Below are 13,741 nucleotides of genomic sequence, written 5' to 3'. Positions count from 1 at the left end.
ATCCTCATGGTCACGTGATCAAAATTCAGGGACTTGGGAACTGAATCGCATGTATGACCGTTGTAAGGTCCAGGGTCAACTGATCAGCTCTTGCGACCCAGCAAAATCAATGGGAAAAACCAGATTCACTCAACAACCGTATTACTAATTCAACAACTGCAGGGATTCGCTTAACAATGAAGGCAAGAAAAGTCACAAAATTCACTTTTTCAAACATCTCACTTAACAATGAAAGTTGGGGGCTCATTTGCGGTCGTAAGTGGAGGAATACCTAGAGAAGATATTTGCGTCCTACTTGTACAGCTCCAAGCCTAACAGAGCATGCTTGAAGTTTGCAGAGAGAAGGTTCCTGGCGTATTCCCCATTTCCTCCTCAAGAATTGCTCTTGCCATCTGCTTGAAAGAAGTAAGGAGATCCTTATGGACTCAAAAGGCACTTTTGGTTTTTCTTATCTTTCCTGCTCCAGCTGCCTTACCAGATGTGCCCATGCCTCTAATTGAACACATTGAGTTGGGAGATTGTAAACAAAAAGTTTATTGTGCAGAAAAAGTAACACAAGGAAATCTCCCTCAAAGCCTTTGTACCCCACCAACGTCCACTGGAGGGTTTTACACATTTGTCACAGTTTACAAGTCAGAATCAGGAGGAATTTTTCCATCTCCCTTTACAGTAATTCCTGCCTCTTTTAACTAACATCTTAACCTGCCTACATACTGGAATATGTAACAGACTCAGCCAAGCTATTTATTTATTAATCTATTCTAATGTGTGCACAGAGAAACCTCAACACTTTTGTAAATGTAGCTTCATCTTTCCGTGATATCTTTCCTATTTGCAGCATACTTCTTCTCCGAGCCTCTCCTCTTTAGCCCTTTTGCCTTCTCCCATTGTACATTTGGGGTTCTGGTTTAGCAAGCTGAAGCATTTATGCTGTTCTCCCCAAAACTGCCAGTTAATCAACACATTCTTAACATGCATGATTCTGCCTTAATAATAAATTGAAGGGAATAATAATAACGACAACAGCAGCAGCAACAACAACAAAAGGTAAAATTAGTGGAACATAATAGTAGAATCAGTTTTGCTTTTCTAAGAATTCTTTGCTAAGGACTGGAATTGCCTTTGCTATTTGCTTTTTACCAGTGATCCAACTTCTGTTATCTTGTTTTTTTGTACAACTCGATGCCTGGTGCATATCTCAAGAAGTGGGATATGTCATGGCTTTGCAAGGTTACGTTGGAATAATACCTGTGTTGCTAAGCACCAAGGCCCTCTCTTCCTTGCTCCATGGACAATGCAGGGCTCCAAGGAAGGGATGGGCTAGGAGGCCAGAATTGGGTACTAACTAAGCTGATATCTGAAGAGCCGAGGTGGCGCAGTGGGTAGAGTGCAGTACTGCAGGCCACTTCAGCTGACTGCTAGTTCAGCAGTTCAGCAGTTCAAATCTCACTGGCTCAGGGTTGACTCAGCCTTCCATCCTTCCGAGGTGGGTAAAATGAGGACCCAGATTGTAGGGGGCGATATGCTGACTCTGTAAACCGCTTAGAGAGGGCTGAAAGCCCTATGAAGCGGTATATAAGTCTAACTGCTATTGCTATTGCTATCTATGAAGGTATAAAAGGACACCATACTTTTCCCAAAGTGTGGCCTTTCACTGCATGCTCTTTGTCTGTATGCAACGGAATGGTCTACCCAGCTCTTCTTTATACAAATAAAAGCTGTTACTTTTTCCAAGCTCTTTTTGGGTCTCACTCTTTGGCATTCAGGTGACTCAAGTACATTTTGGGACCTTACAAAATAATCAATTGCTGCTTTACAATTAGTCGTCAACTTACAATCATTTGTTCAGTGAGCGTTCGAACTTACCACAGCACTGAAAAAAAAGATTTATAAATTTTTTCAAACAACCATTGCAGCATCCCTGTGTCATGTGATCAAAAGTTAGGCACTTTGGAACTGGCCTGTAATTTTGATAGGTGAAGTCATGTAATCACCGTTTGAAACTTTTCCTTAAGCAAAGTCAATGGGGAAACTACATCTACTTAGCAAACATGTTACTTATTTAACTACTGTGGCAAGACAAGTTGTAAATTGGCACAAAACTCACTTAACAACTGTCTTGCTTAGCCATGGAAAACCTGGGCTTAATTGTGGTTGCAACTCAAATGCCATCTGTTTTTTCTAAAGCTTCCCTAAATTGTCCAATTCCCTAAATTGTCCAATTTACCGACCAAAGAGTCTATATCTGAGATGGGCATGCTAAGCCTTTAACTACTGTATAAACTACACCATTAATAAAAATCAAGCACAATCAATATCGTATCTCAGACTAGAAATCAGTTAAACACACTCAATGTTAGGTGGTGCAAACACAGCGCAATCCCTCAGATTATTACTTTTGACAAAACTCTGGAGTCTCATGTTGGTTCTTTAGTTCATTCTCCTCCATCACTTTCTCCATGCATCTCTACAGATTCTCCTGGGACACTTCTATGGACATGAAGGAAATTTTGAGAATCAATACTAACCAATTAGCGTTGTCTTTTCATACTGTGTGTTTTCTTATGGTGACTAAAGTCATTCCAGGTTCTGGATTTCTTACCACACTCCAAACACTCATACGGCTTCTCCCGTGTGGATTCTTTTATGGAGCTTAAGATTCCAGCAATTTCTGAAACTCTTTCCACAGTCGATACATTTAAACGGCTTCTCTCCTGTGTGGATCCTCATGTGGGAGGTAAGGTGACCACTCTGTCTATAACATTTTCCACACTCCAGGCATTTATAGGGTTTCTCCCCTGAGTGAATCCTCATGTGGGAGGTAAGGTTGCCACTCTCTCTATAACACTTTCCACACTCCAGGCATTTATAGGGTTTCTCCCCTGTGTGGATCCTCATGTGGGAGGTAAGCTTGCCACTCTCTCTATAACACTTTCCGCACTCATGACATGTATATGGTTTCTCCCCCGTGTGGATTCTCTTGTGGCTACAAAGGTAACCAATTCTTCTGAAACTCATGCCACACTCCATGCACTTATAGGGTTTCTCCCCTGTGTGAATCCTTTTATGAATCGTCAGTTGTCCAGAATCACTGAAGAGTTTTCCACACTCTTGGCACTGATATGGTTTCTCCCCAGTGTGGGTCCTGCTATGTAGGATATAGCCATTTTTTGTATTGAAACTCTTTGCACATGTGTGACATTCATATGGTTTCTCCCCAGTGTGGAGTCTTTTGTGAACAGAGAGATTCCACTGTCGACTAAAGCATTTGCCACATTCGGTACACTTATAAGGCTTTTCACCTGTGTGGGTCATTTTATGGAGAATAAGGGAACCTGTTTGACTGAAGCGCTTCCCACACTCAGTGCATTGATATGGTTTCTCTCCAGTGTGGATTCTTCTATGGGAAGTTAAGTGGCTGGAATTACAGAAGCTTTTTCCACACTCCATGCATTTGTATGGTTTCTCCCCTGTGTGGGTCTTGCTATGTACAATATAGGTATTTTTTGTATTGAAGCTCTTTCCACACGTATGGCATTCATATGGTTTCTCCCCAGTGTGGAGCCGTTTGTGGCGAAAGAGAGTCCCCAAATCAGTGAAGCATTTGCCACATTCGATGCACTTATAAGTCTTTTCACCTGTGTGGATCCTTTTATGGACAGTAAGATTCTGTTGATTTTTGAAGCGCTTCCCACACTCAGCGCATTGATATGGTTTCTCTCCACTATGGATTCTCCTATGGGAAATTAAGTTGCTGGAATCACTGAAGCTCTTTCCACACTCCATGCATTTGTATGGTTTCTCCCCTATGTGGGTCCATTCATGGGCAAGCAAGCTATCAGACCGTGCAAAACACTTTCCACACTCCATGCATTTGTATGGTTTCTCTCCAGTGTGGGTCCTGGTATGTATGATATAGCTATATTTTCTACTAAAGTTCTTTCCACAAGTGTGGCATTCATATGGTTTCTCCCCAGTGTGGAGCCTTTTGTGATAAGAGAGAGCCCCCAAACCAGTGAAGCATTTGTTGCACTCGGCGCACTTGTAAGGCTTTTCACCTGTGTGGATTCTTTTATGGACAGTAAGAATCTTTTGATTATTGAAGCGTTTCCCACACTCAGTGCATTGATACGGTTTCTCTCCACTGTGGATTCTTCTATGAGAAGTTAAGTGGCTGGAATAATCAAAGCTTTTTCCACATTCCAGGCATTTGTATGTTTTCTCCCCCGTGTGGGTCTGTTCGTGGACATGCAAGCTATCAGAACGGACAAAACACATTCCACACTGCAGGCATTGAAAGGGCTTCTTTCCTGTGTGAATCCTATTATGACAAGTAAGAGCACCGGGGGCTTTGAAGCCTTTCCCACATTCTGTGCATTTATACGGCTTCTCTCCGATGTGGATCCTCTTATGCAAATTGAGGTTGCCTTTTTGTGCAAAGCTCTTTCCGCACACAGTGCAATGATACGGCTTTTCCCGTGCATGGATCCTATTGTGGTAAGTGAGGTTACTTGCAGAGCGGAAGCTCTTCCCACATTCCAGGCATTTACATGATTTCTTCTCAGTGGGATTTTTTCCCCGGCAATTCAGTTCATTGCTCTGAGTAAACCTTATTCTACCCTCCCTGAGTTGATGTAATTTCTCTCCTCTGTGGACGTTTTGGTGGGAAGTAAAGGAGGTGCTGTTTCCGAAGGTCTTTCCCCCGGTAATGCATTGATGCTGCTTCCTCTCTTCGTGGACCCTCTTATGCGAATTGAGATGATGTTTCTGCCTGAAGGTCCTTCCACAATCCAGACATTTGTGTGGCTCCTCTGCTTTGTGAATCTTTTTATGCAGTGCAAGAGAGCGGCTTGTACTGAAGCTTTCTGCACACTCCGTACATTTGTACATTTCCCCTCCTCCTTGTGTTCTTTCATGTAAAGGAGGCGGAAGGGTCCTTCCAGAGTGTTGCCTGCTTTCATCTTGTTTCTCTCCAGCAGAGCTTTCACAACAGTCACATAATTCCGATCTATCTTGAAGTAGTTTCCCACACCTTGGACACATTTCTTTTTCATGGCAATTATCTGTGTCCAATAAGACATTGGTATCTGGACAAGATAAACTAGAGCAATTCTCCAGCTTAACCGTTAACAGGTTTTCCTCACAACTTTGCTTTCCATACATCTTTTCTGTAACATCCTTTTTGTCTTTTGGCAAAGGTGCTGCTGCCTCTTGACCAGAATCCTCCATCTCCCATCCGTCACCTGCTTGCAACAGAAAAGGACAAGTTAATAGAAACTTAGGTGCAAAAGAGATAAAGCACCACTGCTGTATTTGAACATTATCAGTATTCTTCCAAACTCCCATTTGTTCAAAACAGGATGCTATGCTTGCTATTAATGTTGGAAACAAGAGTTGTATTATTTTTACAGAATTGTTAGGACACATTTTGGCCTGTGATGAAGCTACATTGAATATGTTTTTAATCTAATGAGCTAGGCTGAAGCTTGAGAATTGTATGTAGAAACTTCTATGCTAGAAATCAGCCATAACCAGAATTTACTGATATGATAGATACTCTAGAGACAACTTATAGGAACTAGGACCACAAAAGGAAATGTGTAAATAAGGGCAGGGGGAGATAGAATTAGAGTCGTGGGAGATGTAATCAGGTTGTGACACCATTATTACAAAGCAAGTGAAGAAGAGGTGTAAGATAAATTTGCAATAGTACTAGAAAATATAAGGCAAAAGTATTGATGATTTAGGGTGTGTCAACGGTACCTGAGTGTGTGGGGTCTTTGCAAAGTAAGGAAGAAAATTACCAGTGTTTTCTCTTGGAGGTTTTGGCTGCTGATTGCTTATTTCCAAATGAGACAACGAATCCCACATTAAGTTGATATAAGATTTGATCTTTGGTACTAAATGTAAATATCTTAAGAGAATCCCTTACCTAAGGAGGCCATGTTCCTCTTGATTTCCAGCATGACCTCTTGGTATAAGGCTTTTTGCTTAGAATCCAGCAGGGCCCACTCCTCCATGGAGAAAAACACAGCGACATCCTCATATGATACCAAATCCTGACACAGGGCGAGGGAAAAAATACAACATATTCCATGAACATTCCTAACAATGAACACATCAATGAATTAATTACATGCGAATCTTCATCTTAATGAGCAAACTGCAGAGTTTCCAAGTTGGGCAAAGGAGCCTGTTAGGATATTGAATTTAGTAGCTGGAACAGTAAACTCTACAATAGGCCCCAACACAATTGCGATTGATTAGTTAGAGAGTGCTGACTCATGCATGATGCAATCTATCTAACCTATGATTGGTTGCTGTAAGTATAAAGGGGGCGTTTCCCTTTTTCCCTTCCTTTTTCCCTTCTGTGTCTTCTTCATAATGTTCTAGATTTATCTCATGATGTTCCTGACTATCTTCTGTTCTTCCTTCTCTGGATGATTACAAAAATTGCTGTAAATTGGTAGGTTAAATATATTTATATTTATATAAAAGTCTACAAATCTGTGTCAGTATCTTCAACTTCATCTGGACAGCTACTGTGCAGTTTCTTGAGAGAACATCGCCTCTGGAGAACTTTTCTCAAAATAAAGTGTCTCTGGCTAGAGATTCATCTAGTTAATGTTTTATTGGTTTAGCTGATTCCACAGGAGCAGCAACCCCATATTCCTTTTTTTGTCCATTGATGGGCTTGACCTTGGATATGTTGGCTAAATCCAATACTCTGTTGATTTTACCCACTGTGGTGAGAGGATGAATCATGCCAAATCAAGGAAAATGGGGTTCAGCGTTTAATTTCTGTGCAAAAGTAAATCTTGGACTTTACTTTTCACCTTGGGCTTAGTATTAGTATCATTTCATAAAATCTCAGTAAGGCCACACCTGGGATACTCATTGGGTTTTGGTGGCATTACAAAAAAGATATTAAGATTTTAGAAAAAGTGCAGAGAAGAACAACTAATAATTCAAGTCCTGAGGACTACAACATATAAAACGATTGCAGGAACTGGATATGGCTAGTCTAGAGAAAATAAGGATTAGTGGAGTCATGACAGCTGTGTTTCAATATTTAAGGTGCTGCCACAAAGCACAAGAAGGCAGGAGAAAAAACAGTGGATGGAAACTAATCATGGAGAAAAGCAACCTGGAATTAAGGAGAAACTTCCTGACAGTGAGAACAATTAACTAATGGAACAGTTTGCCTTCAGAAGTTGTGGACAGGAGGTTTTTAAGGGGAGACTGGACATGTCTGAAATGTTGTAGGATCGCCTGCTTGAAACAAGGGGATGGACTAGAGGATCTCTAAGATCCCTTCCAATTTTGTTATTCTGTTATTGGGAGATTGGCACATCTGGGGAGGGGAGGCTCCTCCTACCTGCATTGGAAGTTCAACCGCTGTTAATCCTGCATTATAAAGAACTGAGGTTCCTGGAGATGAAGATGAGGCCATGAGAGTGTCTAAAAGTGGGGAAAAAACAGCAAAGGAATAATTTGCTAACAAGCATCCTAAGGATTTTCTTGAGCATACAGTGCAGAGGCTGATTTTAGTCCATTTCTAGGCTAACTAGGGAACCCCTTTATGTGAGTCCCTTGCAGCCACAGCAATACATAGAAGCTCACCCTGGGTGAGGGGAAAACGGAAAGGTGAGGAAGAACCAAGGATTGGATTCAGAGGCAGCTCTCTCGACCATGAATGTATGCATTAAAGAACCACAGAGGTGGACTCTGGATGCCTCAAGCAGATCTCCTCCCATATACAGGGAGTTGTGCTGAGTTGTTAATCAGGAATAAAAGGCCTCCCCAGGCACCAACAAAGAGACTCAGTCCTATTCACTTTCAAATTCTCTATCACCTTTCCCAGATATGGGATATAGGTCTTTATTTCAGCCATTTCAATGTAAGAATCCTGATCACCAGAATCCTGACTAAGATGCTCCTTCACTGGAGGCTATTAAGAAAAGACTGGATAGCCAATTGTCTCAAATGGTATAAAATACTCCTCCTCAAACAGGGGGTTGGACTAGAAGACCTCCAAAGTCCCTTCCAACTCTGTTATTCTGTTTCTATAATGTCCACCTTCCCTTATAAGATAATCAGGGAAGAGGACAGAAACACTTTTTCACAGCTGGGATATGCCGTTTGGAATAGCCTACTGTAAAAATGAAAGAATATAGTCCTTTTATGGCTCTTGGACTTCAACTCCCAGAACACCTGACACACCTGGCTCAGGAATTCTGGGAGTTGAAGTCCACCAGTCCTAAAAGGCCCCAGTTCCCCACAGCTAGCCTACAGCAAGGTTGCTCAGTTTTGGGCGCTGTAAGATATGTGGACTTCAACACACATGGGAAATTCTGGGAGACCACACCTCATAATGTGGCCCGAAGGAAAGGCGATACCTTTTTAAAAGCACACAAGACTAAAAACGCAGTTAAATTGAACAATGAACACGAACTCAGGGATGAAAGAAACGAGGGCAAAGAGATTAAAGGGCATCACAAGGAGCCTTTACCCGATGCTCTCTCCGGAGGCGGCTCGTCCAGAGCAACTCCCCGAAACAACAGCTCCTGGGAGGGACCACCCCCTTTTCTGCCCGCCTGTTTCCCAACCATTGAATTCCAGGCCTACAGGATCTAAAACAAAGCATAGAAAAGCAAGTGACGGGAAACGATCAGGAAGGGCCAGGAAAATAATAATCTCCCCAAGGAAAAAGTGGGATCTTAATAGCGCCTCAGAAACTTCTATTAAGGGTCACTTGTCCAAGCAGTTCCCCAAGTGAGATGGAAGGAAGGAAGGAGCGTCTTATCTGGAACTCGATAGGAAAAAGGTGGCTCCCTTCCTCGCCCGCCCCCAAGAGATGCTCGCAGTAAAAGATCCGCGATCGCCGCCGGCCACGCACGTGGATCCCCCTCCCCGGAGCGACCCCAGCCAAGTGTTTTCCTCCACGATTACCACGTGCGAAAAGGGAAGGAGGGAGCTTCTTACCTGGCGCCCTCGCGGAAAGGCGGCTCTGATCCTCCTTCCAAGAGATGCGCGCAGGAAACGATCCACTTTCCTCGTAGCCCCGCCGGCTAAGCCCCCTTCCTTCCCGGACACGCTCGTGGATCCAGTTCCCTGAACCAACCCAGCCAAAACTTTCCAGAGCCTAAGCTGGAAACGCGTATAGCTCCTCCCCTCTCCGTCCAGCTCCTCCCATTCTCTAAAGGGCGGGGAGCACCGCCCACTCGGGGGTCCCCATGGTTGCCGCTTCCTCCCCACTCCCGGGATGGGATGGTCAACTGGGCAGCGAGTCCATTGTTTCTTTGCCCCAGGCAATCAGAGAAACAGAGGAGGGACGGAGGGAACGACGCCCAGAGATGGGAGAAGGGAAGGGGGAGCCGCAAACTTAGGGGGAATGGGCAGGGAGTAGGCAGGAAAAGGCGGCTGTGTTATTCACTGATCTTAACAGGGCAGTCCTCAACTGACAACACATCTCCTACAATGACCAACATTCATGATTGTGCCATAATAACAAATCATCAATGGCTGCCTTGCAAGTAGTCCTCGACTTAACGACCATTCATATAGTGGCCCTTCAAAGCTACAAAATGCTAGTACAGTACAGGTAGTCCTCGCCTTACCACAATTCATATAGTGACCGTTTGAAGTTTCAACAGCACTGAAAAAAAAGTAAGTTATGACACTTTTTCACACTTAACGACTGTTGCAGCATCCCCATGGTCACGTGATCAAAATTGAGGGACTTGGGAACTGAATCGCATTTATGACCGTTGTAGGGTCCAGGGGTCACGTGATCAGCTCTTGCGACCAAGCAAAATCAATGGGAAAAACCAGATTCACTCAACAACCCTGTTACTAATTCAACAACGGCAGGGATTCGGTTAACAACAGGGGCAAGAAAGGTCACAAAATGGAGCAAAATTCACTTTTTCAAACATTTCACTTAACAACGAAAGTTGGGGGCTCACTTGCGATCATAAGTGAAGGACTACCTGGAGAAGATATTTGCCTCCTATTTATACAGCTCCAAGCCTAACAGAGCATGCTTGAAGTCTGCAGAGAGAAGGTTCCTGGCGTATTCCCCATTTCCTCCTCAAGAATTGCTCTTGCCATCTGCTTGAAAGAAGGAAAGAGATCCTTCTGGACTCAAATGGACTTTTGGTTTTTCTTTACCTTTCCTGCTCCAGCTGCCTTACCAGATGTGCCCATTCCTCCAATTGAACACAATGAGTTGGGAGTTTGTATTGTGCAGAAAAAGTAACACAAGGAAATCTCTTTCAAAGCCTTTGTACCCCACCAACGTCCACTGGAGGGTTTTTACACAGCATTTGCCACAGTTTACAAGTCAGAATCAGGAGGAATTTTCTCATCTGCCTTTACTGTCCTTCCTGCCTGTTTTACACTAAAATCTTAACCTGCCTGCATCTATGTAATACAATGCTCAGCCAAGCTATTTAAATCTAACCTAATGTATGCAGAGAGAAACGTCAACACTTTTGTAAATGTCGCTTCGGCAGTGATATAGCATAGGTTTCCATGATACTTCCTATTTCCAGCACACTTCTTTCTTGAGCTCTTCAAATCTCTCCTATTTGTGCCTTTTGCCTTGTCCCATAGTACATTTGGGCCTCTGGATTAGCAAGTTGAGGCATTTATGTTTTTATTCTAAGTTGAACCTCTTAATTAAATCTCCATGGATCCTTCTATTTAGGCCAGGGATGGAGAACCTTGGCCCGTTTATGATTTGAGTCTCAAAATGCTTGTAATCCTTTTTTTTGAAGAGCAAGGAAATATGGACCATAGTTATTCTCCATTTCCAGTGTGCTGGACCTCGAAATACTTTACAGTAGGAAGGCAATAGAAACAAGCACAGACCATAATTCCATCATTAGTCCAAGGGTCTCCAAACCTGGCAACTACTTTTAGATATTAACTCCCAGAATTCCCCAGCAGACATGGTAACACGTATGTCAGAGGAATTCTGGGAGTTGAACTCCACAAATCTTGAAATTGCCAGCTTTGGAGATCCCTAGTGTAGGTCCTGACCGAGTTTGCTGTTAAGAAATTCCTTCCTTGGGTTTTCCAAGGTGGGTTTCAATGAATTGGCAATTGTCAATTAGATGGAAACAACACATTCTTAACATTTATGATTCTGCCTTAATAATAAATAACCATGTTACTAACTGAATAACTGTGGCAAGTTGTAAAATGGCACAAAACTCACTTAACAACTGTCTTGTTTAGCCATGGAAATTTTGGGCTTAATTGTGGTCATAAGTCAAGGATTGCCTGTATTTTCTAAAGCTAGTTCCCTAATTTGACCAATATACCGACCCCAAAAAGAATATATCTGAGATGTATAAACTAAGCCTTTAACTACTGTATAAGTTAGGGCATTAATAGAAATCAACTACAATTAATATCATATCTCAGAAATCAGTTAAACACAAAGAATGTTAGATGGTACAGACATAGCAACATCCCTCCAGTTATTACTTTTGACAAAACATTTCGGTCTCATATTGGTTCAATATTTTATTCTCCTCCGTCACTTTCTCCCAGCGAAGTGCTCACTGAAAATCCTATTTCTCTTTGATCTGGCGTGATTTTCTCCACAGGGGTGTAGTAGATCCACTGCTTGATACCTTCCAATGAGGGAAATTAGGTGCTCAACACCACCAGGTCTGGAGCTCATCACTTAGATTACAATGTTTGCTCTTAAAATATTTCACCACCTTCCCTATACAATATCTAAGCGACAATTCTGAACCCTAATGATGTCTGAAGATGTTCTCGCAAAGGTGGTTTATTAAAAAGTCAACTGGGCTTTGTTTTTCCTTGAAAAACGTTTCATTTTTCATTCAAGAAGAAACAACTGAGGAAATTTATTGGATGAGCAGGGAAATCTCTTCAAGGAAAAAAAAAGTCCAGCCGCCTTTTGATAAAAGCACCTTTTGGACAACTGCAACCTGGATGACTGAGAATCTCCATAGATATCTGGATGTGTTTTACCCTACTTACCTTTGCTATTTGCAGTCACAAAAGTTGATCAGTTGTTGCATGTTATGTACATACATAACAGAGACAAATTCCTGGTATGTGCAATCACACTTGGCCAATGAGAAAATTCCATTCCCATTCCCTTCCCTTTGCATTCCCTTCCCCTCCTATCCCATTCCCATTTTTTATTCTATTCTATTCCATTTCTATTCAATTCAAATCTTATTCTTTCTAATCTTATTTACTCTAGTCTAGCACAAAGATCTAATATCCAAAAGTTAATTCCAAGTTATACAAGGCAACTCTTCTTTATAATGGATGAAGAAGGTTATGGTACTTCGGAAGCCCTTCCTATACCCATGCATGTCTACAGATTCTACTGGAAAACCTCTGTGGGCATGAGTTTGTAGTTTGTAGTTTTATTAGAATTTGTAGGCCGCCCTTTTCCCTGAGGGGACTCAGGGCGGCTCACATAAAACTGGGAAAGGGGGGAATACAAACAACAAGATAGAGACATATAATAAAATGGTAAGCAACATACATTCATCATTCGGGAGGGGTAACTATCCTTATCCCCAGGCCTGACGGGCGAGCCAGTTCTTCAAGGCTATGCGGAAGGCTTGGACGGTGGAGAGGGTACGAATCTCTACAGGGAGCTCGTTCCAAAGGGCCGGGGCTACTGCTGAGAAGGCCCTCCTCCTTGTGGTTGCCAGCCGATGGGATACGGAGGAGGCCTAATCTATGGGATCTTATCGGTCGCAGGGATGTAATTGGCAGAAGGCAGTCTCTCAAGTATCCAGATCCACTGCCATGCAGGGCTTTATGGGTGATTAATAGCACCTTGAAGCGCATCCGGAGATCGACAGGCAGCCAGCGCAGCTCGCGGAGGATAGGTGTTATGCGGGTGAATCGAGGTGCACCCGCGATCACTCGCGCGGCTGCGCTCTGCACTAGCTGAAGTCGCCGGATGCTCCTCAACGGCAGCCCCATGTAGAGCACATTGCAGTATTCCAGCCTAGAGATCACAAGGGCCCGAGTGACTGTTGTGAGAGCCTCCCGATTCAGGTACGGGCGCAACTGGCGCACCAGGCGAACCTGGGCGAATGCCCCCCTGGTCACAGCCGTTAGGTGGTGGTCAAATGACAGCTGCGGATCCAGGAGGACTCCCAAGTTGCGAACCCTCTCTGAGGGGTATAAAATTTGACCCCCCAGCCTGAGTGATGGAATATTAGTCAGATCTTTGGGAGGAAACCACAACAGCCACTCGGTCTTTTCTGGGTTGAGCACAAGCTTGTTAACCCTCATCCAGTCCATAACGGCCTCAAGACCCCGGCCCATCACATCTACCGCTTCATTGAGTTGGCACGGGGCGGACAGATACAATTGAGTATCGTCCGCATATTGATGGTATCTAATCCCGTGCCTGCGGATGATCTCTCCCAGCGGTTTCATGTAGATGTTGAATAGTAGGGGGGATAAGACCGAACCCTGAGGCACCCCATAATTTAGGGGCCTAGGGGACGATCTCTGCCCCCCCACTAACACCGACTGCGACCTGTCCGAGAGGTAGGAGGAGAACCACCGTAGCACGGTGCCTCCCACTCCCACCTCCCGCAGTCGTCGCAGAAGGATACCATGGTCGATGGTATCGAAAGCCGCTGAGAGGTCAAGGAGGACCAGGATGGAGGGATATCCTTCATCTCTGGCTCTCCAGAGATCATCAATCAATGCGACCAAAGCG

The 13,741-nt window shown here is 43.5% G+C and overlaps 1 protein-coding gene across 1 annotated transcript; it reads right to left on the bottom strand.

The window, feature by feature from the left end:
• Positions 1–2,517: 2,517 nt before the first annotated feature.
• On the bottom strand, positions 2,518–7,456 carry LOC106549521 (uncharacterized). Its single transcript, XM_087708342.1, has 3 exons — positions 7,379–7,456; positions 5,933–6,059; positions 2,518–5,243 (listed from the first exon to the last, which is right to left on the bottom strand). Exons 1-3 carry the CDS (start codon positions 7,451–7,453, stop codon positions 2,617–2,619), a joined length of 2,829 nt encoding a protein of 942 aa, XP_087564468.1. The 5' UTR covers positions 7,454–7,456; the 3' UTR covers positions 2,518–2,616.
• Positions 7,457–13,741: the final 6,285 nt, after the last annotated feature.

The sequence above is a fragment of the Thamnophis sirtalis genome, unplaced genomic scaffold, assembly GCF_051295495.1.
Source record: "Thamnophis sirtalis isolate CommonGarterSnake01/CBP01778 unplaced genomic scaffold, rThaSir2_p1.2 scaffold_3, whole genome shotgun sequence".
Taxonomy (NCBI): Eukaryota; Metazoa; Chordata; class Lepidosauria; order Squamata; family Natricidae; genus Thamnophis; species Thamnophis sirtalis.
This window is presented reverse-complemented; position numbering and strand designations above follow the sequence as displayed.

What these genes read in the sequence shown, in the direction of transcription:
- LOC106549521 (XM_087708342.1), bottom strand. Translation starts at nt 7,453, where the DNA reads ATGGCCTCATCTTCATCTCCAGGAACCTCAGTTCTTTATAATGCAGGA. An exon ending in CGGTTGAACTTCCAATGCAG is followed by an intron (nt 6,060 to 7,378) that starts GTAGGAGGAGCC and finishes GCCCTGTGTCAG; the next exon opens with GATTTGGTATCATATGAGGA. An exon ending in GAGGAACATGGCCTCCTTAG is followed by an intron (nt 5,244 to 5,932) that starts GTAAGGGATTCT and finishes TGTTGCAAGCAG; the next exon opens with GTGACGGATGGGAGATGGAG.